The following is a 24,606-nucleotide window of genomic DNA, read 5'->3' as shown; positions in this document are numbered from 1 at the left end:
GAATTCTAGTCGGTTAAGAAGTTATCTGTACGGGGCTATAAATAGCTACCTTTGTAAATCTGTAATCATCAACCAATCAATACAACAAACTACTTTTTCCTCGTACTTACTTTCAAGCAGGCGACTTCGCCATTACTTTCCTCTTTTTTCACGAGTTCGTGCGGGTTGGCAGGGCTGCATCATCTTGATCTCCGGCCGATTCTGTAAGTTCCGTTTATCGAGTAATATCTAAGCTTTAACTTCAGGCGTATCGCTGTTGTTTCGTTTAGATTTATTCACTAGTTATCGATATTTGCTAGATTCATAGGTTTTACCTGCTTTTCTAGTCTTTATCACCAGTTATCCAGCTAGGAATCGGCAGTCTCGGCTCTTTCCATATTCTGCTATTAAATTTATCTGTTGCCGATTAGATCTGTTCCTAGTGTCGTTATCATAGCTTTGTACCGATTACTTTAGCAATCTCCTGTCTACAAGGCTACAGAAATCAGGCTGTCTTATAGCCGATTTCATTACTACAGTAAATCGGCCGATTCGCTGATAAACTCTATCGAGATCGGAAACTTAGCCGATCGTGATTTCTGGACCTGACACGAATTCTTCCTTGCCAATCAACAGGTCAGATTGGCTGGCACGCCGCGTGAACCGCACCAGGGCATTCACCCGAACAGGAGCTAAGCAGATTCTCCCGGGTCGTGTGTCGGTCGCTGGGATTCGGTTGACCGATTTCTAGCGCCAACACAACTTTAATATATGCATGGTAGCAACTCCTTTAATAATCTCCTATCACACCTTTACGCATATGTTGCTACTAATATAAAAAGTCTTCAAAACATATCCAAGTGGGGTCTAGTTTTGTTCGTCTCGTCGCGCAGAGCCCAAATATACAAACGAAATTTGAAACGAACACCTCGTTCAAAAGTTACAGCAATTTAAAGTAAATATTACATTTTTTTTCTAGACGACGCTCAGCCAAATATTACTCATGCATGCAGCTTGTTTACTTCCACTGACGGTGGTACAGCAGGGTCATGGAGTTTCGTATTCAGTTCCGTATTGCGCGGGTTAAATCGGTCCTTTCGTGAAATAAAACTTATCAGCTTAACAAATTCGATCAAGCACGCCATCAGCAGCAATTGACATCCCTAGCTGACAGCTCGAGGCAATATATATAGTTCGTAGATAAAAGATGGCAATCGTACAGTCTTGTTGAGAAAGAACCGGCTGTTCACCACAATAGTCAGTAGTCTGATCTTACCAACGCGTCATTATCTCTCTGTCTCATACCACTAGTTTCTTTATTCCATTTTCCCCAAGGATCCTAGCATGATTTTCAGCAAGAAAAAGGTACAGAGATTATGTGCAGCTTTTGTTGATGCGATCGATGAGGTCTATCCTATGTTAGCAATTAATAGAAGGGAATAGAAGTAAAATGTAATGCAGTTTAATTAATTTGGCTGATATAATTCCATTCCATGTATTCTTCATGGCATAATTATTCCATGTTCATCGTAGTCATGTTCGTCGTACTCTGTGGGCACGATTGGATGTTCGTCGTCCTAGCTTGCGTTCTCGTCGACCTAATCGCTGCTGCCATGTGAGGAGGCGGCCATGAAGTCGAGAAAGCGGCCGGGCCCTCGTCTCATGGCTGAAGCTCCCTGTTGTTTAGAGTGGCATTGATTTTACGTTCTTTAACTAGCTCATTCGTCGTGGACTCTAGCTTCTTATATGTGCTTCTTGAACAGAAACTAATTGGTTAGAGATGACTCCCATGACATGATTATTTCCAACTAGGAACCAGGAATGTCATCAGGGAACACAATCAATCCAGTACAATGCCTTCTGATTGCTGCCGTCCTTGCCTTGTGGGTGTGCTCGTTCGAACCTACAACAAGTAGCTAGCTTAGCTATAGGGTGCTTAGCCGTTTCCCCCACCTCTGAAAGTCAGTCCCTCCATGTAAACAGAAAGTGCCACTCTGTTTATTACCTTTCCTTGGAAAGAGGATTTGTCATCTGAAAGTCTCCACCATGTTGTTCATATTACCCCAGTACCTGAATGTATCCACCACAGTTATCAACTTTAAACAGATTCTGCATTTTTTATGGTAAACTACATTACTGTCCTGAAATTCAGTAATCACAGGAGAAACCATTTTAAAGGCACATCGGCTGATAAAATATGACACATTAATATTGCTGCAAGAACATTGATGTGGGAATTTATATTTTCACATAACACTGAGTTACTGAAAATAAAAAACAAGACCCAATTTAATTCTGGTCCGCTATATAATGCCATGACACCACACCTATGTACACCTAATGGTCTGCACCTGCATTATCCAAATGTACTCAGATTGCTTTCTACTCTGTTTATCTCTCATGTCAGTAACTCCTAGCCTTTAATTTAATCAAAAAAAGAAGGAACTGGCAATCAACACGATATGACAATGATCACACATTGTCAAGACTGCTGACGACTTGTTCAATTGACGGCCGCTGTCGAGGATCTGGGCTAATGCACTTGCACGCAATCTCAAGGACCAACAGCAGTTGCTTCTCATGCGCTTTGCTCCATATCAGTCTGTCGAAAATCTGATCTTCCTTCTTTTCAGACTTCATCTGAAGAACCCAAGAGATCAAGTCCCTGGATCCCTTGGACTTGGACACATCCACAGGGCGTTTGCCAGTGAGCAGTTCAAGCAAGACTACACCAAAGCTGAAGACATCTCCTTTAGGCGTGGCGATCACCGATTGACTGTACTCCGGTGGTATGTACCCCAAGGTACCTACTAGATCGGTAGTCACATGTGTGTCATAGGGCTGTATTAGCCTTGCAAGCCCGAAATCAGCTAGGCATGCTTCGAAATTTTCATTCAGAAGAATGTTGCTGGACTTCACATCTCTGTGGATGATGTTGGGCTCACAAACCTTGTGCAAGTAAGCCAGCCCTCTGGCTGAACCCTGAGCAATCCGGAGCCTTGACTCCCATTTCAGCATGTAACCACCATCTGACCTCTCGTGAAGCCAGTAGTCCAGGCTACCATTCTCCATGTAAGAGTAGATCAGAAGCCTATCATTTCCATAGCGGCAGTACCCTCTCAGGGTTACAAGATTTTTGTGTTGAGCTTGTGACAGTGCTTCCACCTCAGCACGGAACTCCCTCTCCATCTGCCCGCAGTCACCAGAGAGCCTCTTCACTGCTGCCTTTGTCCCATCAGGGAGATAGGCCTTGTACACCAGACCAAACCCACCACATCCTATTATGTTGGCTTGATCAAAGTTGTTTGTTGATCTGACGAGGTCACTGACAGTTAGCTCCTTCACTGCAGAATTCTGAAAGAATAGCACCGGCTTCGAGTAGGAATCATACAATTCGTGACAGGAACCCTCAGTTTCTTCATAATCAATAGCGCTGACCTCCCTCTTTGACATGTTGACCAAAATAACAGCTAAAAATACTGCAAGGGCCAATCCAATGCAGATAGCGACCCCGAGTATTTTGTTTTTCCTGTTCCTCATGCTTCCTGCAGGCTGTACCTCCTTGCCATTAGGAGTTTCCACAGACATATTTAGGTTGCAAGAACCTGACCTGCACAAACCAGGGTTACCCTCAAAACTTGAGTTGGAGAAGGTGAGGAACTGCCCTCCATTTGGGATCTGCCCCACCAAGTGATTGTGAGCCACACTGAACTTTGACAAGAAGGTGAGCTCTGTCAGGGACGATGGAATTGATCCACTGAGATTATTGGATGAAAGATCAAGAACCTCCAAATTCTCCATCCTGGACAATGCATCAGGAATGCTCCCAGATATGAAATTGTTGCTCAGATCCAGCACATGTAGCTCCCTCAAGTTTCCAAACTCAGGCCAGATAGTCCCGTTCAGGCCGTTGTCATTTAGAAACAATGATGGCGGGAAGTTGGAGAGCTGGTTGTATTGCCGACCACTTGTGCTCCTGTTGTGCTTCACATACAGCGGCATGCTAGTAAACGCCATACCCGGTGACTGCCTGGAAGTGACAAGGCTCTTCAGCTGTGTCAAGCTCTTGGGTATCCCACCGACCAAGGTATTGTTTGAGAGATCCAAGTAGCTCAAGTACTCAAAGTCGCCAATCCAAGACGGGATGGTGCCAACCAATTGGTTCCAGGACAGATCAAGCACCTCCAGTTTCGTGCACTGAGTCAGCCATTCTGGAACCCTTCCCATAAGAGCACAATCACCAAGGGCCAGCACTTCCATGCTGTCAAACCCACGAACGCCATCACCCGGTAGCTCCTCACCGATGAAATTCTTGGTGAGAATCAGCGTGGTGAGGTTCTTGCAGGCACCGAGCACGGTGAGCGCCCCTGATATGTTGTGCAGGCTGTTGTTGGAGAGTGACAGCATGGACAGTGAAGCGAGGCGGCTGTAATCCTGGGGCAATTGGCCGGTCAGCCTGTTCTTGGCAAGGCTGAGCGACTTGAGCTCCTGGCAGCCGGCTAGGCTGACAGGGAGTGTACCATTTAGATGGTTTGTAGCAAGGTCAACGGAAGCAAGGAGCGGCATTCCAGAGAAGTTGACGCGAGCAATTGGACCAGACAGGGAATTGTTCCGGAGATCGAGCACACGGAGGGATGACATCAGAGACAGCGACGGCGGTAGCTGTCCGGAGAAGCCATTGGAGTGGGCGGCCAAATTCTCCAGGGACGCGAGGTCGCCGAACACGTCCGGGAGGTGGCCGGAGAAGCGGTTGCCGGAGAAATCCAGAAAGGTGAGGTTTTTGAGGTCGCCGAGGCGAGAGCTCACCTGCCCGGTGAGCCCATTGGACGCGAGGGAGAGCCTTTGCAGGCCGGTGAGGTCGAAGAGCGCCGCGGGGAGGGCGCCCGTGAAGGCATTGGAGGCCAGTGAGAGATCCCTGAGCGTGGCGGCGCAGGGCGGCGGGGTGGCGTTGCCGGAGGACGGGAGCGCGCCGGCGAGGCGGTTGGCGGAGAGGTCGAGCAACCGCAGCGCCGGCGCGCCGGCGCAGAGGTCGGGCGCGAGCGCGCCGGAGATGGAGTTGTTGCTGGCGTCGAGGGCATCGAGCGCCGGGAGCGCGGCGAGGTCCGGCAGCGCGCCGTCGAGCAGGTTGGAGGAGAGGTTGGCGGCGCGGATTCCGGGGGGCACGGCGGCGAGGACCGCGGAGACGGGCCCCTCGAGCGCGTTGCGGCTGAGGTCGATGTCCCGCAGGCGCGCGAGGCCCGCGAGCGGCGCCGCCGTGAGGGGCCCCGCGAGGCCGCGCGCGGGGAGGCGCAGGGACGCGACGCGGCCGCCGGCGTCGCAGGACACGCCGTCCCAGGCGCAGCACGCGGCGGCGGCGGGGGAGGAGGAGGAGGGGGACCACGCGGCGCGGAGGCCGGCGCCGCCGGTGCCCGTGAGGTTCCCGGCGAAGGCCCGCAGCGCGCGGAGGTCGTCCGGGTGGCACGGCGCGGCTGCCGCGGCGGCGGCGGCGCGCGACAGGAGGAGGAGGAGTGGGAGCAGGAGTGCGCATTTGGCGGCCATGGATTTGGGGCTCGGGCGGGGACGCGGCGGCATAGGCTGCGCGATTGCAAGAGGAGATTTAGCAGGTGGCGGCGGCGGAGAGGGTGGGGCAATGCGGCGGCGGCGGCGGCAGCAGCAGCATTGCAGGCGGTGTGAAGTTTCTCGTCTCCTCTCAGGCAGGCGCCGCGAGGGGGAGGGTGGTGATGATGAGCGTAGCGACTGAGGGGGAGTGGACAGTGGAGTGGCGAGTAGTGGGAGGAGGGAGGCAGGGGGAGCAGGAAGGAAGGGAAGCTCAGCCATGCAATGATGCGCGTGCGAGATGGGGGGTGGCCGGGTGGGGATGGGAGACGGTGGAGTGGAGTGGAGTGGAGGGGAGGGGGTGGGGGCCTGTTTGGCAACCAAGTGTTAAAATTTAACACCTGTCACATCGGATGTTTGGATGCTAATTAGGAGTATTAAATATAGGCTAATTACAAAACTAATTGCACAGATGAAGTGTAATTCACGAGACGAATCTATTAAGCCTAATTAGTCCATGATTTGACAATGTGGTGCTACAGTAACCAATTGCTAATGATGGATTAATTAGGCTTAATAGATTCGTCTCGCGGATTAGCACAGGGTTCTGCAATTAGTTTTATAATTAGCTCATATTTAGTTCTCCTAATTAGCATCCGAACATCCGATGTGACACTGTTAAAGTTTAACACCTCGTATCCAAACTCCAAAGTCCACTCCAGTACAGCCCCACTGCCTGCCTCCTCGTCTTCGTCCTGCGTGTGCTGTGCGTGACTGCGTGGGGAGGAGAGAGAGAGAGCCAGAGAGGAGAGGGAAAAGGTTGCGTCAGTTGCAGTCCTCCTCCTCCTCTCTTGCAGTTGCAGGCCAGGCAGGGACTGACGAGAGGAGGGAGAAGAGAAGCGACTGAATGCGGTGGGCAGTGGGCTGCGGGCGGTTGGAGTGTCATGTCCGTTTCCTCCCCGTTGCGTTCCTCGATGCATGCACCCCCCAGCCGTAGCCATTAATGCAGCCGGAAGGCGTTACTGCGATGCTCCTACCGTTCTGAAACCAACAAATCACCGCATTATTTTACATTGTCGTTCACTCGTTGTACCAGTCTCGGAGTAAATGCCACCTTCTGCTGCTCAGTAACCGGGTGCATATTCTATTTCTTTTTTTTTCTGATCCCAGCGGTCCTTCGAATTATCTTATTCCCTCATTTTAAATTATAGATTATTTTAATTTTTTAATTTGTATGCACTTAGAAAAGTCACGACCTTCAATTTGGAACGGAGGGAATAAATTCTAGCCAAATGGCAAGTATATTTGAAACAAAAAATCCAAGTATACTGCTGTCTTTACAGGACATTATAAAAACTTGTACCAGGTGGCAAGTTGGTATATATTGAGGCAAAAAGGATTTCAGGCTATGTTTAGTTCCCTCCAAACTCCCAACTTTGACACTATGCAAAAAGAAGATTCCCCATCACATCAAACTTGCGGTACATGCATGGAGTATTAAATGTAGACGAAATCAAAAACTAATTGCACAGTTTTGTTGTACTTTGCGAGACGAATCTTTTGAGCCTAATTAGTCAATATTTGGACAATAATTCACAAATATAAATGAAACGCTACAGTTGCGCATTTATGGCAAAATACCAATTTTACAACTCCCAAATTGAAAACTAAACAAGGCCTCACATGGTAGTACTGGCTCCCCCCCTCTCTCCAGTATCCTTTGCTCCGGCTCCAACCAAAAAAAAAATAGAAAGGAGAGTGGGCACTGGGCACAGAGTGTGAGAAAAAGGGACCACGAGAAAGGATGTGTTCGTGTACGTTTTCACACGGTGGTGGACTTTGGTTTGGAGGGGTTCAGACCAGACCAGAGCTGAGCTCAGTAGCCCTCGAGTGCGTGCACTCTCTCTCTCTCTCTCTGATTTCGGCATGCACGTGTCATTTTCTGTGCCACAGTAAAAATATATATATTCATTTCTACTGCCTGGGACTGTACTGTGCTCAAGGCCCAAGTCTCTCTCGTTTTTGCCAAAAAAGCTAGCGACTTCCGGCCCGGCCTTCTTTCCCCACTGGGCCTAGCCCGTCCTCTGTCTAAATCGCAGCGGAAGCCCACCAGCCTGTCCTTCGTCCGCCTCCTCCCCCCACCGTCGGCGCCACCAGCTTGTTACCGCCGTCCAAATCGAGACACGCGCGCATATTCAGGCGGGGAGCATTGTCACCGGCAGCCCCCCACTCTTCCACTCAGCCTCAGCGACATGCTGTGCGCAGTGCCTGCCGACCATGTCGCGGCTTCCCACCACGTCCTTGTGTTGTGCGCTCGCCTTAATTTTCCACGCCCACGCCCTCAACTTGTTCGATGGAATGCCGGGCTCCAATGCCCCCACCCAGCCTTCATCAACCTTCGCCTCCGTCTGTCTATGGCAAGGCGCATGGACGACCGACACCAAGTGAGTAACAACGGCCGGCGTCATTCCTCGACGTACTCCTTCCATTCTTCTGCCTTGGCATAATCCGTTCCTAGATAGACGAAGATCAGCGGATCTTGTACCACCACCTTGACTAGCTTCCAACTATTGGAGCTAGTGCCCAACTTCAGTCAACTGCAAGACAGACTTAATACATTCGATCTCGGGCTTCAGCTGCTCAACACTTGTGCACTTGAAACAATTAGGAGATGGACTCTGGATAGCCTCAGCCCTCAGACTAATAACGATTAAATTTACAGATTAAATAAAGAATGTCCAAAGGTTGATGGAACTTCTACTTCCCTTTTCATCTACATGTTCAGTAACAGCACAGCTGCATTTAGATCTTAAATTTACATGGTATGCCAAGTCAGAATAAGCTTCCCATAGTTAACTTTGGGGAGACTGTCTGGAGTTTAATGCTTTTCAATTTTCATACTGGTACTTGGTACCATTTTCAGCTCATGGCTACATCATGCTTTGACAGGTAAAGTGTTCTGATGGATGGGGAGTGGTTATTCATGCAAATTCATTTATAGAGATTCGTTCTAGCTTGCTTCTAGGATGGCACGAAGACGGGATGCTACTTCAGTGAAGGCAGGTCGTCTCTCGGGCTCAGTTGACCAGCACTGCTCCATCAGTTTCCTCCATTCTGGGTTACATGAAGCTGGCACTGGTGGCCGCAGTGTGTTGCTCAAAATACCCCCTGCATATCACCATCAGCAATTACTTTTACCAGAGCAGACAAAAAGGTACGATATTTGATTTTATTACCATGTATATCTGCAATATCTGTAGTCTGTATCAGAGTGCATCCATAAGAATATGTAGAGCATCATATTGTACCGATATGCTTCTTGATTAAAGCAACTTCTGTAAGGTTGCTTGTTTTCAACAATAGGCCAGTGAGTGTAGCTAGCTGTGTCCATGGACAGCCAGAAGTAAATCGTTGCTTGCAACGATATAGGATAAAGTCGGCCAGAATCCCAGCTATCGTCACCACAACGAACAACCCAGACAACATGCACTCAAAGTTCTCTATAATGCATGACCCTGACGAACCTGGAAATCCAACTGGCCAAGGTTCTAATCTAGATGTCACCTATCTGGGCTTCCACTCAAGTGAGATTGAATTAAGATTGGGACCAGATGAATTTAGACAAGGGAATGCTAATTCGTTATTCTGGCTTTACAGATAACGGGCACAGCACAATGGTATTCCTTTTACACAAATGGCTTTTCTTTCTTTCCTTTTTTTTCCCTTTTCCTTTAGGCCCCGTTTGGGTCCAAGGAATTGGAATCTATTTAATGGAGTATGCTAATTTATGTTGGAATGTGGCATTCCACAACTTTCCAAAGTTTAGATATAAGTCTATCTTAAATTCATGGGGTGGGAGATGGAAATTGATTCTATAGATTATGGTTATTAGAATGGAATTCAATTCTTATAGCACGCTCTTAGACTCGCTTCTCTATGGTAGAAGTGCAGCATACAAGTATCTCTCCCATATCACCAACTATAATATACAACTATATTCCACATACAATTATATTAGCTTAATTAATTTGTGTCTAAATTATAATTATTAGGATGGAATTCAATTCCAATGATCCAAACGGGGCCTTAATGAAAATGGAATGGATTGACTTAGATTGCCGAGAGACAATCTAAATGTCAACAGTATATCTGATGCTGCAATACCATGGCATGACACTGCAGGCATCCCAAAACATCTCTTACTTCTTAAATTTTACCTCAGGAGTACATTTTTGTAGCAAGACATGGCTTCAGTCACTTAAAAATGTCCTAGAGCTTCCTAAGTAATGACTTGCATATTCAAAATTGAACTTGTATCAAACAAATCACCCATATTTCTAGTCAAGCAACACGGAAGGTGTGTTATTCAATTTGCAGAGGGAAAGTTTTTAATATATGCATACCTATGACTCCTCCATAGTGCATGCCATCATATGGATCTTCACCCGTGAGAATTTCCCACATTACAATTCCAAAAGAATAGACATCAATCTGTATCAACACAAAAGAAGATGTATTTAGGCTAGAAATCAGAATTACTTGTTATGCTTTAATTCGACACTTTAAGGTTTCATAAGTTGCTTGTGAGAACACTGTAGCTTTTTGTTAAGGACATGCCCATTATATTTATAATAGTTGCCAATGCATAAATCAAATTTCTTTGTAATCATGGTATGATTTGGATAAAGTTACATGGTGATGACTGTAAAGAAAACAGCACGTACATCAATCTCTTGTTTCTGAAATGTAACCTACATCTTTGTTGTTATAAAGAACCCAGCTAAAAATATCACTCAATTGGCTGTCTGTTACCTTGACCTGTTAAATCAAATCTTTGTGTGTTAAACTATGGTAACAATCTTCTTTTGCTGACAGCATGCTGTCAGTTTGTTTCCCCAAGCACCTTAATGTTGCCAAATGTACAAAGACATATAGCATAGTTCCTGCTTGTTTAACTTTTCTTTTTCTTTTTAACATGTGGGAGCAGTTAGATTGGTTTGTAAAGAGAAGCTGATTGATATTTTTTGACATTACACATTTTAGATAAAAGGCATACACAAACCATGATTTGTCAGCATTGTGTAATACTGTGGCACTTGCAATCATTAAGAAGACTCAGAATAGTACCTTTTCAGATACTTTAGTGCCACTCATTGTCAGCAACTCTGGGGCCATCCATGGAAGAGTTCCTCTCATTCCACCAGAAACCAGGGTGGCTTGTTTCATCTTTGATAAACCAAAATCAGCAACCTGTAGTAATTGATTCTCTGTTATGTTCAACTTTAGTTGTATGCAAAATTTCAGCTTTCATACCATCTTTTCAACATGCTTCATTTTGAATTTCTTTTTTTGGCAGCAATGCATTTAGAATTTGAGGTGAAACAAAATTTGTGTCACTGAAATCTAACTTACCTTGCAAATGGGATGAGATGGATCCTTAACATTCACTAGCAAGTTATCGCATTTCAAATCAAAGTGGACAATGTCCTTGGAGTGCAAGTACTCCATGCCAATGGCTGCATCCATTGCAAGCATGATCCGTTTGCGCCAATCAAGATATTTGTCTTTGCGATGGAGGACTTTCTTCAGAGATCCATTGACCATGAATTCTGTTACAGTAGCTAATGTTGCTCCAGGTCCATTATTTACAACTCCATACAGTGCCAGAATATTTGGGTGGTGAAGTTTCGAGATGATGTCTGCTTCTCTCCAAAATTCTGTAATCTGCAAGTTTACGCGTGTTGTATTTCTAAGAATGCAACATTCATGCCTTCTTTCATCAGGATCTAGTTGAGAGTAATTAATAATTTCTATAAAAAATCTCTGATTCTGAAATCTGTATCAAGATAATATTCTGTGGCCATACTAGCCTGTGTTTGGGGCCAAACATAGCAGCTGACTGCTTGGCCCGTGTAACACGTCAATAATTTGCAGGCTTAGGTTGTTTAGACAAGATCCTGGATGATCTTAATTCTCAGTTAACATGAAATACCAGTGCATGCCTATTCTTAATGGTAACATGATACATATGCAAAATCACGAGGGTGTTTTGTTACCCAGAGTAAAAAAGCTATCATTGATTAACTTCAACCTCCTAAACTGACAAATCACTGAACTTGGTCCCATCTGGGGTGACCATGGGCTAAGAACCCCTTGGCTGTGACTTCAAAACATGCTGGTGAAAATTATCTAGGCTTACCAGCTTGTCTGCTTGAGGTGATGGTAACATAAAGCAGCTGTTTTTTATCCGTTTAATAGCAACATCTGTCCCCTTCCATTTTCCATGGAAAACTGTTCCGAATGCACCAGAGCCCATCTCACGGAGATCTTCAAGGTCCTCGTTGCTTATTATCTGCCACATATTCATCAATTATAGGAATAAGTACTGCATGGATTTTGTTTAATGAGAAACTTAGGGATATTTGCTGATAAATCCTTTCTTTTGGGATATGCCCATTTAAGTCTTGTATTACGGATACATTGTCTTTTTTTACTTGTTTCTTTCTATTCTCTCAGTTATTTTTCATGCCAGTGCAATTTGAGCTTCAAGTAGCTTTGTTAAAGAATACTGTAAGTCAAACCTGGACGTTAGTTGTAAGACCCCGGCTCAATGCTACAGATTTGGGAAGACCTTGTTCAGTGTTCTTGGTTCTGTGTTCCTACCAGAAAAGGGTTATTCAGAAGTTATGCAGTGAGTTTTTTTCCTTTCAAATTACTGTATGAAATAAGATGCGGGGATGTACTTCAAGCTCTGAGATCAATGGCACAGTGTTATCTTTAACTTCTTGAGGACTATTTCTATCAGCACCAACTGACCGAGATTTTATCATTCTTGATGACTGTTCATCAGGTCTTGGACTGCTGGGTCGCTCTTGCTGTCTCTCGCTGGAAGCACGCACTAGAGTATGTTGTTTCAGCTCAGTTGTCTTGTCTGAAGATGTAAAAGGGCTAGAAAATATTGTTTCTTCACTATTGCTAGAAACCTTAGAAGGATGACCTTCTTTCGAAGTGTTACTCCGCGTAATAGGAACTTCTGGCTGTTGCTTCGTCCTGCTGTTGGTTGCAACCGACTTCTCAAGAGTATGGTTTGAACTGATCCCCATATTATCATGGCATTGCATAGGAGTCACAGACTCAGGACCATGTCCAGACATCTCCATCTTATTTTGCAATTGGTAGTTTTTGTTCTTCATCTGTGGTTCTTGTGCTGAATGAGACATACCTTCTTCCTGGCTGTTGTGCCCTCCTGGTTTCATCTTGTTATTGTCAGAGCTTGTTTGTTGATTCGCTGCTTTCTTGGGGGCCCTTGATAAAGATGCAGGCACTTCATATGCGGCTCGACTTGTGTGTGGTGTTGGACTATTGTTGTTTGAATTGGACAATAATTTATTCACATTGCTGTTGTCCGGTGGTATCAGCAGCTCTTTTCTTGGTGATCCTTTTTCCTGAGTTCCTGCAGCTTGAATGCCCTTTTCGATTGTGATTGTAGCAGTTCGCTCGAGTTCTGGCTGATGCCTTGAGACAGCCTGATCACTACCTGCCTCCCTCTTAGCTGCATGTATGGATTCAGCTGGCACAGATGGGCTGAAGTGAACACCAGTTATCTTTCTTCCAGAGGTGATCAGGTCACCTTCTCTGTTTTTTGCCTTGTCTTTTTTGGCCATCCGTGTTAAAAAGTTTGGAGTTGGAAGTGTCTTCTCCAGCGATCCACTTGATGCTTTTGGCGGTTCTACAACGATCCTTTGTGAGGGCTTACCTTTCATGTACAGTGAACTTTCCTCTTCCGTGCCTGCTGGTAGTCTATCATCTTTGATACCAAGCATCGCCTGATCTAGATCATTGGTTGAGGTGCTGCCAATGCTTTGCATTCTTGATGCCACGATTGGTCTGGTGAGTCCATTGATGAGAGCAATGAACTGCGCTTCCTTTTCTGCATAGGATGAGCATGTGACAAGTAAGTGCACATTGTGCTCATCGTCTTTAGCAGAGAAAAGGTACATGGTAAGCCTTTCTCTGTTTGCTTCTAGCACAATGCACTCATCAATCATATTTCGAAGGTCATCATCGGAGGTGATGGAAATGAGCATGTTCAGTTGCTCCCCTGGGAGATGGTACTTGATTGTGTGATCCCGCCTAATTAGCTTTGTTGTCTTGCAGGTCAGCTCATGCCATGACATGTCCCGGTTAATCTGAACCAGATGCCTCTCTCCGCCGACATACCGGAGCTCTCCGTCACTTGGCCTTGGTAAGAATGTGCCGCCAAAGTTGCAAATAAACTTTATCTTCCTTGGTTGAACTTGATAAGGATTTGGAGGGAACCAGTTATGTGATCCTGAGCTGCTACTGATGTCACTGAATGGGGGATATGTTGGCAGCTGTTTTTGCGGTTTCTGTTGACAGATGTTAAACATTTGTTCTGTCCAGTCCATATGACTGCTTTTGAGATTGTTGGAACTGAAGGGTTGCCTTTTTTTTCAACTGAAAATCCCTCACCGAGTTGACTGAACTATTGAAGCCGGTAGTTCACTGCATGTCTTTGAGCTCTTGTTACCATGAAATCTGGAGTTATAGGAGCGGTGTAAGTGGGGTTTGGCGGCAAAACTAGTTGGAACCTTTAATCTGTAGGTCCAGGACCTTCAATCTGAACTCCTGTCAGATCGTCTTGAGCACTGAGTTACAAAAAAAATGGCAACAAAAATTTTAAACAGAAAAAGGTAGAAAAGTTGATTCACAGCTCACAAGTGCCTCTTTCTTTGTGTATTTTCAGGATAGGAGTAGGGTGCACAAGATTAACATGAAACGTTGCAGAAACTTACTCGAAATTATCAAAGTGGAAGAGCATGCAACAAGAAAGCAGAAGAGAGTCACTGACCTGAACTCGGTTTCAGCTGATGGGCGGCTACTAGGGCTCAAGCTTAAATGGGGGACTCTGTTTTGCTTCAGCTGTGTTGGAGCTGGAGCTGCTAATATGGACGGCTGAGCCAACTTGGGATGGTAGTTTTGGACACAAGAGTGGACAGGAGTTGTTGACTGACTCAGCTCTGACTGTGAGCAGAGGCATTTGATTGATTGGGTCGGCAATGGCTACCGTCAGTCGCCACTCTGATGATGACAGAGGGAGAATAACAGTTTTGAATGAAGGTACACTTGATTAATTGTTTTTTTTTTTGCTTGTTTACTCCGGAGTTCCAAGTTTGCTAAATATGCTCTTATAATATGCTGCCAGCATGCATATATAGCGTATGAGCTATCTGGTAATCTGAATAATCCTTTAACAACCAATTACGCATGTTGTATTTTAATACATATACTGAGCTGTCTAGCTACATGAATGCAGAGTGTTTTGTTGTAAAGGATTGGTTATTCCAGGCATTGGCACATGACCGGGGGCAAGGGGCGGCTCTTAATAATGCCCAGTCTCAGTCTGTCATTGTTGGTTTGTGTGATGTGGCCGGCGTTGCTCGTGTTGGCCGGTGACTCCTCTCCAAGCATAATATAAGGCCGTCCATTGCCCAGTTGTCAGCTGGAGCTGCTGGAGTCTTTCACTTGTTTGAGGTGCACAAACAAAAGCATCAAGCTGGCTGGATGGAGCTAATGCTATACTGTATATTTGCTGCAGTTAAGAGAAGCATCTGGAGAATTTTTTTTTCGCTGGGCTGCATTCTGTGTCGGTTGTTGTTGCGCTAGGCTGAGTTGGGCCTCCATTCTAAACCAACCAAACCGGATCGGCCCATGCTATCAAAAAGTCCAGAGCCCAGACGCGCGCGGCCGGAGGGGGGAAAGAGAGAAGCAGCGCCGCCGCCGCCGAACCACGGCATGCGCAAGAGGCCACCCAAGGGCAAGGCAAGGGCAACAACAAGAACAAGCTCGCGCGCTCCGAGCAGGCACCGGTTCGCCATCAACAAGAGTACATTCAGATCAACCGCGCCATGTTGCCCCCATTCACCTTTATTCCAAAGGAGCTTAGCGTGAACACGCTACCGAGCTTCACGTACTGGTCGTGGATCACAGTTTGCAGTACTGAGCATTCGTCTCTGATATCTTCTCTGCTCGTAAGTCGTAACTCACAAGAGTGGTCACGGAATAATGGAAATGGTGTGGGTCCCCTGATAGAAACATGAACTTGGAGTGAAATGGAGGGTAAAGACTCGAGATAAGCGTGAGCATAAGAAATTATTGGTTACAGCCGCTGTCATTTGGGTCTGCTGATAATGTCCTTGGGATAGCAGTCTCTGCTTCGTGCAACGAGAAATCGACACTCAGGACGTGACAAACTGACAATATAGCCATTGGAGGAGCAACTGGTGTAGCAGCAGTATTGCAGTAACCATGAGCACCGTGACATGACAGGCACAACACCACCACCACCTCCCCCGTTCTCTTTGCTGACCTTTGAATCTCACAGCCTGGAGCTGTCGCACTCGCAAGTGATTCCTTTGTCGGTGACGCGGTTTTCCTAGCATACTGTGTGAAATTTACCGTTCCGACTTGGACATGAATTTTTCTCATTTACGGTCATGTTTAATTTCCTCCAAACTCCCAACTTTAACACTATGCAAAAAGAAGATTCCCCATCACATCAAACTTGCGGTACATGCATGGAGTACTAAATGTAGATGAAATTAAAAACTAATTGCACAGTTTTGTTGTATTTTGCAAGATGAATCTTTTGAGCCTAATTAGTCAATATTTGGACAATAATTCACAAATACAAATGAAACGCTACAGTTACGCATTTATGGCAAAATACCAATTTTGCCACTCCCAAATTGGGAACTAAACAAGGCCAGTTTCCTCCAAACTCCCAACTTTGACACTATGCAAAAAGAAGATTCTCCATCACATCAAACTTGCGGTACATGCATGGAGTACTAAATGTAGACGAAATCAAAAACTAATTGCACAGTTTTGTTGTACTTTGCGAGACGAATCTTTTAAGCCTCATTAGTCAATATTTGGACAATAATTCACAAATACAAACGAAACGCTACAGTTGCGCATTTTATGGCAAAATGCCAATTTTGCCAATCCCAAATTGGGAACTAAACAAGGTCTACATGTAGTTACATCATCTATCTGAACCATCCGTCTCTGAAATCACCGTAGAAATCAACGGTGAGACGAATCATGAGTAGGGAACTAAACAAGGCCTACATGTAGTTACATCATCTATCTGAACCATCCGTCTCTGAAATCACCGTAGAAATCAACGGTGAGACGAATCATGAGTAGGGAACTAAACAAGGCCTACATGTAGTTACATCATCTATCTGAACCATCCGTCTCTGAAATCACCGTAGAAATCAACGGTGAGACGAATCATGAGTAGGGAACTAAACAAGGCCTACATGTAGTTACATCATCTATCTGAACCATCCGTATCTGAAATCACCGTAGAAATCAACGGTGAGACGAATTATGAGTAGGTAAGAGAATTATGGATAGGTGAGAAATTTAACGGTTGAACCGATATCTTAAAAAAGGAATGAATGATTGAGATAACCCATGCGACCATAAGTACAGCTGGGACATCTCCCCGTAAGTGACACGTACATGCTGAATATAAATTGGTTCCAAATCGAAGGACTGGGATAAAACACAGTAATTAACGGCCGAGTTTTATTGTGGCCGCTGATCTGATACAGGCCGGCCTAGTAAGTAAGAACGAAGTAACACACGTACGTACGTACATGGTATATGCATGCTCGTACGATGGGATCAGGCGCGCAGGTAGACGTCGAGCTCGAGGACGGCGTCCTTTCCTTTCCAGCTTGCCGTCTTCCAGAGCACGTACCCCCTAGCCATGCGGAACCTCCCCGTGCCGCCGACGACGGCGAGCTCGCGCACGGCCGCCGTGACGTCGTTCCGGCCCATCACCGCCACCGTGCTGCCGGTGTACCCGGGGTAGTCGGTGAGCACGACGTTCATGGAGAGCAGCATCGCGGGGCGGCCCTCCTCCATGGACGCCGTCACGTAGGTGCCCTGCGAGCGGCCCACGGCCCTGGACGCGCGGCTCGGGCCCTCCGTCAGAACGTCGTCCATCACCACCGTGTCGCCGAACCGCACGCCGCCGGACATCAGCGGGGCGCCCGTGCCGTTCACGATCAGCACCGCCGTGGGGCGCGGGCCCGTGTACCCGTCGTGCATGAAGAAGTGAAGGTGGTGCATGGTTCCGTCGCCGGCGGCGGCGGGACAGACCACGGCCAGCTGCAGCTGCAGCACAATGGCCGCGAGAGTGATGAGGTGATGGGATGCCATCTTGTTGCTACTCGCCGATCGATCTCTTGATGGATCTTCCTATTCGATTTGATGGAGATGAAAGTGTACGTAGACAAGCTAAGGGCATAGACAGACCATGGATATGCGACTGTATATATCGAGCATCATCGATCATTGCAGAAAGTTAAAGAAGAACATGCAAGCATGTTATGTATGCATGCATGTGTGCGTATCATTAGCTACAATGCTTTACTGACATGCCCACAGTCCACTGAAAAAGGTGGTTATTAATTGACGACGTGACTGTGCCTGACATGTTATGTATGCATGCATGTGTGCGTATCATTAGCTACCAACCTAGATTCCTGCTCTGCTTATAAACAGAATTTCGAAAAATTGTTTGCAAATTATGAGCCCCTCCAAAATGCAAATTCTTTGCATGACTACTGCTACAAAATCGGGTGTGGACATCTGATAGACTACAAGCTCGGGGATGGGCTAACTCTGAAAACTGCCCCCTATGTAGAAGAACAATAGAGACTGTGGCCCACCTTTTCACCGAATGCAGATTCACCAAACGGATCTTGGGGAGAAATGGCCCATTGGACATCCACAAGCAACTTGCTTCCGCACATGTGGCCACAGACGGTCTCAGTGCATCAATGGTGGTCGGAACTGGGTAAGACGGTGTGCACGGATCGGCGTGGGCTGAAATCACTCATTATCCTAGTATGTTGGGTAGTATGGAAGGAGCGCAGCGCTAGGATCTTCGACCACAAAGAAGCGACCACTCAGCAGGTCACACAGCTCATTAAAGATGAGGCGTCCATGTGGGTGATGGCCGGGGCAAAGCACCTGGCAAACCTAGTACATCGATCCTAATATCTATTGTTGCGCCCCCACCCCCTTACTGACGGGTGGGGGAATAATTTCTTTGTGTCGCTTTTCTATTTGTACAGCAACGCTATAACCACTATGTACATTTTTTCCTGCTAGTTCTTTTTTAGAAAAAAGAGAGATTCCTGCTCTGCTTTTGAATGATGCGCCGGCCGTCAAATCCCACCATGCACTGCCGCGGCGTCCGGCGTCCGGCGTCCGGTGTCTATACGCCATGCGCGCCCGCTCATCCTCCTCCACCGCGCATTCTTTTCGATCAAAACAAGTTAAGATGGCCTCATTCAATTTCTACGGCTGATATACGTAGTCGTCTGAATTATTGAAAAACCTACACTGCCTCTATTTCTTTACATTATTTGCCCATGGCCTCGAAAGAATATGTACTCATTCCGTTCAAAATTTAGCTCTATGTACATAACTTTTGCTATAGTACATGTGTAGCTTTTCTACTTCCTTGCCTTAATCAAGTGTTTTGAGAGAAGAGGGAGGTACGTAGAATCATCTGGTTTTCCCCTAAAACTCATACTTACTAGGTCGGTGCCAAGGGTGTGATTTTGAATAAAACATAGTCAAACAAAGGAAGTACGCTCATTTTCTACAGAACTACACAAAATTTTCTTATCTAGATTAATTATCAGTACTTTAATAAGCTACCATTGCATTGGTTAACAACATTATTGTTGCTCTCTCATTCTTTTTAGAAGAAAGGTTGGATTTTATTAATAAAGTACTTTTACATTCAACCCTCCAACCCCTCTTACTGGGCACCCCTGAATGGAGGAGCGCCCGATGACCTTCGCCATCGCCGACCGTCGTTTGCCGCAGCCCAGCTCTTCTCCACCTCTCGCAGTGAAGAAGGCAACCGAGGATGAAGCTCGTGGCCGCCTCCCGAATCGGCTTTTAAGAAGCTCATCTATGGCACGCCATAGACGCACATTGTTGCTCTTACTTATGCTTTGGATAAACACTGTGTTGTTCACAGGCCCCCACTTGATGCCATTATGGCCCAATCCACCAATTTGAGCATGATCTTATTCGGCCCAATCCCTACAAGGTTGGGCCTTGCCCGAGTTTCCGGCCGAATGCAGCAATTATGTTCTTTTTTTTTTTTTTGAAAAAGAGCAGGGAGAACTGCTTATATCATATAAGAAGGAAGCAAAGATGTCTTACAGAAGGTTTAATATTACATGAAAGAATAACACACTCAAGAACAGCTCGTTGTAACATAATGAAGAACTAAACAGACTCGAACTCCGGAGTACCACACGCCTCCCATCAATCTTGGTAAGTCCCAAAACTTGAACTGAAGATAAAGATTTGTGTTCAAATACCCGCCGGTTTCTTTCCAACCACAAGCGCCATGTAGTGTACATGATAATGGCTGCCATGCTTCTTCGTAATTTCCCTGTGAAAGGCTGAAGGTTTCTGTTCCACCACTCTTCAAAGGACAGCTCCTCTTCGACAGGCAGCAGGATCGGCAATCCAGTCCAGTCTTTGACTTTGAGCCATACTTCTTTAGCAAAGTAGCAGTTCAAACATATGTGCGGTGCTGTCTCATTATCTTGATCACACAAAGCACAGACTTGATCACAGGGCCAATTTCTGATGAGAAGTTTATCAGCAGTAAGGATTTTGTGAAAAATTTATGTTTTCCTTCCGCAAAAGCTTTCCATGCAACGTTCATCTGATAGCTCAAGTTGTTGCACTTCATCCCATAGGAGAACAAAATCTGCCATTTCCACCGCATTGGCCATGCTCCACAAGCCCCTGATCCGCAGTTTGAAATGTTGCTCAAAGAAGTAGTGAACAGCCTCCATGAGGTCTCCTTTTACCATTTCCCAACTGCATTTGAAGAACCGACCAGAAGACCAGGCGAAAACGAAGGCGAATGGCTGTGTCCTGATGCTGAAGCCAGGATCGGACTTGGACTTGGCAAAGCCGAATCATGGAATGTTTTACTAATAGACAGATACGATGCGTTCCTTTTTCACCTAAAATGGATCGTGACCTCTCGAAATGGACCTACTACTATCGTCAATTCGTCATCTCGTCTCATCGCTCGATCGACTTTACAAAAACCTGACCATCACCTTCTAGCTGCCAGTAATGTTGCATCCATTCATCAAGGCAGAGCACCTATGGCTCCCTCCCTCGCTGCCGCCGTCCTCCTCTTCCTCCTCGCTCCGATGTCGTCGCCGGCGGCCGTCCTGGCGGCTGACGGCGGCACCACCACGCACCTGCACTTGTTCATGCACGACATCCTGACGGGAAGCAACCCGACGGCGGTGCAGGTGATCAAGGGCCCCTCCGCCGTCCCGGGCCTGGCGTTCGGGGACACGACCGTCATCGACGATGCCCTCACCGAGGATCCCTCGTCCTCCTCCGCCGCCGTCGGCCGCGTGCAGGGCTTCTACATGATGACGTCGCAGTCGGGGGGCGCCGTGCTGACGGTGTGCGCCAACCTGCTGCTGACGGCGGGGGGCTACAACGGCAGCACCGTCGCGGTGATGGGCCGCGACGACATCGCGGCGGACGTGAGGGAGCTCGCCGTCGTCGGCGGCACGGGGAGGTTCAGGATGGCCACGGGGTACGTGCTGTGGAAGACCAACAGCATGAACGGGCCCGACGCCACCGTCGAGCTCGACGTGTACGTCACCACGGGCGGCGGCGCCACCATCGACTCCTCGACGCCCGTCGGCGGCTCGTCGTCGGCCGCCGCCGTGCGGGTTGGAGGGTGGGTCAGTGCGGTGTTTGTCGCCGTTGTTGTTGCGGTGGTTGGATCCTACGTTTAGTTTGGTGGTGCGGTATGTCAGAGCTTGGTAGCATGTCGATGTGTACAGTTTGTTGTCCGTTGGTTGGGATGTGATGCTCATATGCTTATTCTTCTGACGCCTGGGCATGGGCTTGCTCGCTTTCGTTCAACCTGTCAAAACATCTGTCAAAAGCATGGTGATGTCTCAGTTGACAATTATGTAACGTACTAACTCAGCCAATGGTGGTGATGTAGTGGACCTCTGAAAAAAAGGAAATAAATCCAAAGAAAATGTGTTCTTGGAAAAGCAAGGAGCAAAAGGTGGTCGCAACTCGCATGCATGTGTGGATGCCGATGGAGGTAGCGCCCAAAGCACGCAAAACTGGCAGGTCGGCGTCCTTTATTAACAACATTTTGTTAATCATGCTCAACAACCCCTCTATCTCTGTCATAGCAGTAGGTAAAGACTCGAGATAAGCGTGAGCATAAGAAATTATTGGTTACAGCCGCTGTCCTTTGGGTCTGCTGATAATGTCCTTGGGATAGCAGTCTCTGCTTCGTGCAACGAGAAATCGACACCCAGGACGTGACAAACTGACAATATAGCCATTGGAGGAGCAACTGGTGTAGCAGCAGTATTGCAGTAACCATGAGCACCGTGACATGACAGGCACAACACCACCACCACCTCCCCCGTTCTCTTTGCTGACCTTTGAATCTCACAGCCTGGAGCTGTCGCATGCCCACAGTCCACTGAAAAAGGTGGTTATCATTAATTAACGACGTGACGTGTGGCATGACCTGTTATGCATGCATGTGTTTTTCTCTCATGTTTAGGTCTTGTTTAGTTGCCAAAGTTTGGAGGTGTCAAATTACTGTTACAGCACTGTAGCACACTGTAGCGTTTCGTTTGGAAGAACCGACCAGAAGACCAGGCGAAAACGAAGGCGAATGGCTGTGTCCTGATGCTGAAGCCAGGATCGGACTTGGACTTGGCAAAGCCGAATCATGGAATGTTTTACTAATAGACAGATACGATGCGTTCCTTTTTCACCTAAAATGGATCGTGACCTCTCGAAATGGATCTACTACTATCGTCAATTCGTCATCTCGTCTCATCGCTCGATCGACTTTACAAAAACCTGACCATCACCTTCTAGCTGCCAGTAATGTTGCATCCATTCATCAAGGCAGAGCACCTATGGCTCCCTCCCTCGCTGCCGCCGTCCTCCTCTTCCTCCTCGCTCCGATGTCGTCGCCGGCGGCCGTCCTGGCGGCTGACGGCGGCACCACCACGCACCTGCACTTGTTCATGCACGACATCCTGACGGGAAGCAACCCGACAGCGGTGCAGGTGATCAAGGGCCCCTCCGCCGTCCCGGGCCTGGCGTTCGGGGACACGACCGTCACCGACGATGCCCTCACCGAGGATCCCTCGTCCTCCTCCGCCGCCGTCGGCCGCGTGCAGGGCTTCTACATGATGACGTCGCAGTCGGGGGGCGCCGTGCTGACGGTGTGCGCCAACCTGCTGCTGACGGCGGGGGGCTACAACGGCAGCACCGTCGCGGTGATGGGCCGCGACGACATCGCGGCGGACGTGAGGGAGCTCGCCGTCGTCGGCGGCACGGGGTGCTCGCTTTCGTTCAACCTGTCAAAACATCTGTCAAAAGCATGGTGATGTCTCAGTTGACAATTATGTAACGTACTAACTCAGCCAATGGTGGTGATGTAGTGGACCTTTGAAAAAAAGGAAATAAATCCAAAGAAAATGTGTTCTTGGAAAAGCAAGGAGCAAAAGGTGGTCGCAACTCGCATGCAGGTGTGGATGCCGATGGAGGTAGCGCCCAAAGCACGCAAAACTGGCAGGTCGGCGTCCTTTATTAACAACATTTTGTTAATCATGCTCACCAACCCCTCTATCTCTGTCATAGCAGTAGGTCAGCTGGTGAACAACTAAACACTTTGGTTACGTCATCATCTCCTCCTATTCCATCTCCTCAGCGGCTCAGCCCAACCACCACCTGCAGCTGCAGCTCCGTGGATCGCCATATACAAGTGTAACAGATCTGCCGCACATCACAAACCACCCACCCAAAAGAACACCCACCCATCCATCCACCATGGCTGCCAAGGCCGTCCTCCTCCTCCTCCTCCTCTCCGTGTTGTTGGCGGCAGAGGCGGCCGACGACGGCACGACGACGCACCTGAGCTTCTTCATGCACGACATCGTGTCGGGCAGCAACCCGACGGCGGTGAAGGTGATCAAGGGCCCCGGGTCGACGACGGCCCCTGCGCTGGGCATGGCCTTCGGCGACACCACCGTGGTGGACGACGCGCTGACCGAGGCCTCGTCGCCGTCGTCGGCCGCGGTGGGGCGGATGCAGGGCATCTACATGCTGTCGTCGCAGTCGGGCGCGGCGCTGATGGTGTGCGCCAACCTGCTGCTCACCTCGGGGGACCACAACGGCAGCACCATCGCCGTGCTGGGGCGGGACGACACGGACGCCGACGTCAGGGAGCTCGCCGTCGTGGGAGGCACGGGAAAGTTCAGGATGGCCAGCGGGTACGTGCTCTGGAAGACGTCCAGCATGAGCGGCGCCGACGCCACCGTCAAGCTCGACGTGTACCTCACCACGGGCGGCGGCAACGGCACCATCGACGCCGACGCGCCCGCCTCGCCCGTCGGCGGCGGCGGCGGCTCCCCGTCCGGGTCGTCGGGGACGAAGGCGAGCTCGGGTGGTGCGAGGACGACCGGCGGCGGGTGGGTCGTCGCCGCCGTCGTGGTTGCGGTGGTTGGATCCTGGGTTTGGTGAGAAAGCTGATAGGTGATGTGTGGTGGTGGAGAGCACAGAGCAGGCCGGCGGACACTGACAGAGTGGAAAAGTTTGGTGAGATGTCGGTGTACGCACGTAGTGGGGGTGCAGATTCGTTCTACTGCATGTGGTTGCATCATGGGTTTCCGCTTTTCATTTCTTTCCTTTGCCCCCACACTCTACTCCATCGATCTACGATGTGGCTTCTACTTTTTACTGATGAGGCTTTCTTGCTTTCTTTGCATCCTTAGATTAATCGTTCATCACGAGTACTTGTTCCAAAAAAAAATAGAAAATGGAAGAACAACTATTAATGTTCCTTGGGTTGGGGGGATAAAAAAGGAACAAGAGAGGTAAAGCCAGCGCAAACAATTGCCAAAACGAGGCCTACTCCAGATTTCTTTCTAGAAT

General features: G+C 47.9%; 6 protein-coding genes and 1 long non-coding RNA gene across 10 annotated transcripts; 4 read left to right on the top strand and 3 right to left on the bottom strand.

Moving 5' to 3' along the window:
* Positions 1–2,167: 2,167 nt before the first annotated feature.
* LOC101766291 (phytosulfokine receptor 2) lies at positions 2,168–5,816 on the bottom strand. Its single transcript, XM_004955255.4, has one exon. The coding sequence runs from the start codon at positions 5,794–5,796 to the stop codon at positions 2,452–2,454; it is 3,345 nt and encodes a 1,114-aa protein (XP_004955312.1). The 5' UTR covers positions 5,797–5,816; the 3' UTR covers positions 2,168–2,451.
* A 2,393-nt stretch (positions 5,817–8,209) lies between these two features.
* Positions 8,210–14,527, bottom strand: LOC101765600 (dual specificity protein kinase shkD). 4 transcript variants are annotated; one of them, XM_004955253.3, is made up of 8 exons: positions 14,387–14,527; positions 12,258–14,183; positions 12,096–12,173; positions 11,714–11,866; positions 10,927–11,238; positions 10,642–10,764; positions 9,918–10,005; positions 8,210–8,682 (listed from the first exon to the last, which is right to left on the bottom strand). In XM_004955253.3, the coding sequence occupies exons 2-8, from the start codon at positions 13,941–13,943 to the stop codon at positions 8,525–8,527; spliced, it is 2,598 nt and encodes an 865-aa protein (XP_004955310.1). In that variant the 5' UTR covers positions 13,944–14,183; positions 14,387–14,527; the 3' UTR covers positions 8,210–8,524. The 4 variants fall into 4 exon arrangements, with proteins under 4 accessions (XP_004955310.1, XP_022679796.1, XP_022679797.1 ...); XM_022824061.1 differs by having other exon boundaries at positions 12,258–14,163; positions 14,387–14,525; XM_022824062.1 differs by having other exon boundaries at positions 12,258–14,073; positions 14,387–14,511.
* LOC111256284 lies at positions 13,629–14,867 on the top strand. The gene is made up of 2 exons (XR_002676312.1): positions 13,629–13,759; positions 14,282–14,867. It is a non-coding gene; the product is annotated as an uncharacterized LOC111256284 (long non-coding RNA).
* Positions 14,868–16,986: 2,119 nt separating this feature from the next.
* Positions 16,987–17,876, bottom strand: LOC101765197 (dirigent protein 1). The gene has a single exon (XM_004955252.2). The coding sequence runs from the start codon at positions 17,770–17,772 to the stop codon at positions 17,233–17,235; it is 540 nt and encodes a 179-aa protein (XP_004955309.1). The 5' UTR covers positions 17,773–17,876; the 3' UTR covers positions 16,987–17,232.
* A 2,633-nt stretch (positions 17,877–20,509) lies between these two features.
* LOC101764793 (dirigent protein 1) lies at positions 20,510–21,693 on the top strand. Its single transcript, XM_004955251.4, has one exon. It carries the CDS (start codon positions 20,769–20,771, stop codon positions 21,420–21,422), a length of 654 nt encoding a protein of 217 aa, XP_004955308.1. The 5' UTR covers positions 20,510–20,768; the 3' UTR covers positions 21,423–21,693.
* Positions 21,694–22,340: 647 nt separating this feature from the next.
* LOC101763980 (dirigent protein 1-like) lies at positions 22,341–23,060 on the top strand. Its single transcript, XM_022823850.1, has one exon. It carries the CDS (start codon positions 22,584–22,586, stop codon positions 23,058–23,060), a length of 477 nt encoding a protein of 158 aa, XP_022679585.1. The 5' UTR covers positions 22,341–22,583.
* A 279-nt stretch (positions 23,061–23,339) lies between these two features.
* LOC101764392 (dirigent protein 1) lies at positions 23,340–24,445 on the top strand. Its single transcript, XM_004955250.4, has one exon. It carries the CDS (start codon positions 23,503–23,505, stop codon positions 24,193–24,195), a length of 693 nt encoding a protein of 230 aa, XP_004955307.1. The 5' UTR covers positions 23,340–23,502; the 3' UTR covers positions 24,196–24,445.
* The last annotated feature ends 161 nt before the right edge of the window (positions 24,446–24,606 follow it).

Source organism: Setaria italica, chromosome II, assembly GCF_000263155.2.
Source record: "Setaria italica strain Yugu1 chromosome II, Setaria_italica_v2.0, whole genome shotgun sequence".
In the NCBI taxonomy this organism is placed as follows: Eukaryota; Viridiplantae; Streptophyta; class Magnoliopsida; order Poales; family Poaceae; genus Setaria; species Setaria italica.
The sequence above is the reverse complement of the archived record's forward strand: the minus strand, read 5'-3'. Positions and strand labels throughout refer to the sequence as shown.

Coding starts and splice junctions, on each gene's coding strand:
- LOC101764392 (XM_004955250.4), top strand. CDS start 23,503: ATGGCTGCCAAGGCCGTCCTCCTCCTCCTCCTCCTCTCCGTGTTGTTG.
- LOC101763980 (XM_022823850.1), top strand. CDS start 22,584: ATGGCTCCCTCCCTCGCTGCCGCCGTCCTCCTCTTCCTCCTCGCTCCG.
- LOC101765197 (XM_004955252.2), bottom strand. CDS start 17,772: ATGGCATCCCATCACCTCATCACTCTCGCGGCCATTGTGCTGCAGCTG.
- LOC101766291 (XM_004955255.4), bottom strand. CDS start 5,796: ATGGCTGAGCTTCCCTTCCTTCCTGCTCCCCCTGCCTCCCTCCTCCCA.
- LOC101765600 (XM_004955253.3), bottom strand. CDS start 13,943: ATGGACTGGACAGAACAAATGTTTAACATCTGTCAACAGAAACCGCAA. Junction 11,867..12,095: donor GTCTTACAACTAACGTCCAG/GTTTGACTTACA, acceptor AATATGTGGCAG/ATAATAAGCAACGAGGACCT. Junction 10,765..10,926: donor CATCTCATCCCATTTGCAAG/GTAAGTTAGATT, acceptor CAATTACTACAG/GTTGCTGATTTTGGTTTATC.
- LOC101764793 (XM_004955251.4), top strand. CDS start 20,769: ATGGCTCCCTCCCTCGCTGCCGCCGTCCTCCTCTTCCTCCTCGCTCCG.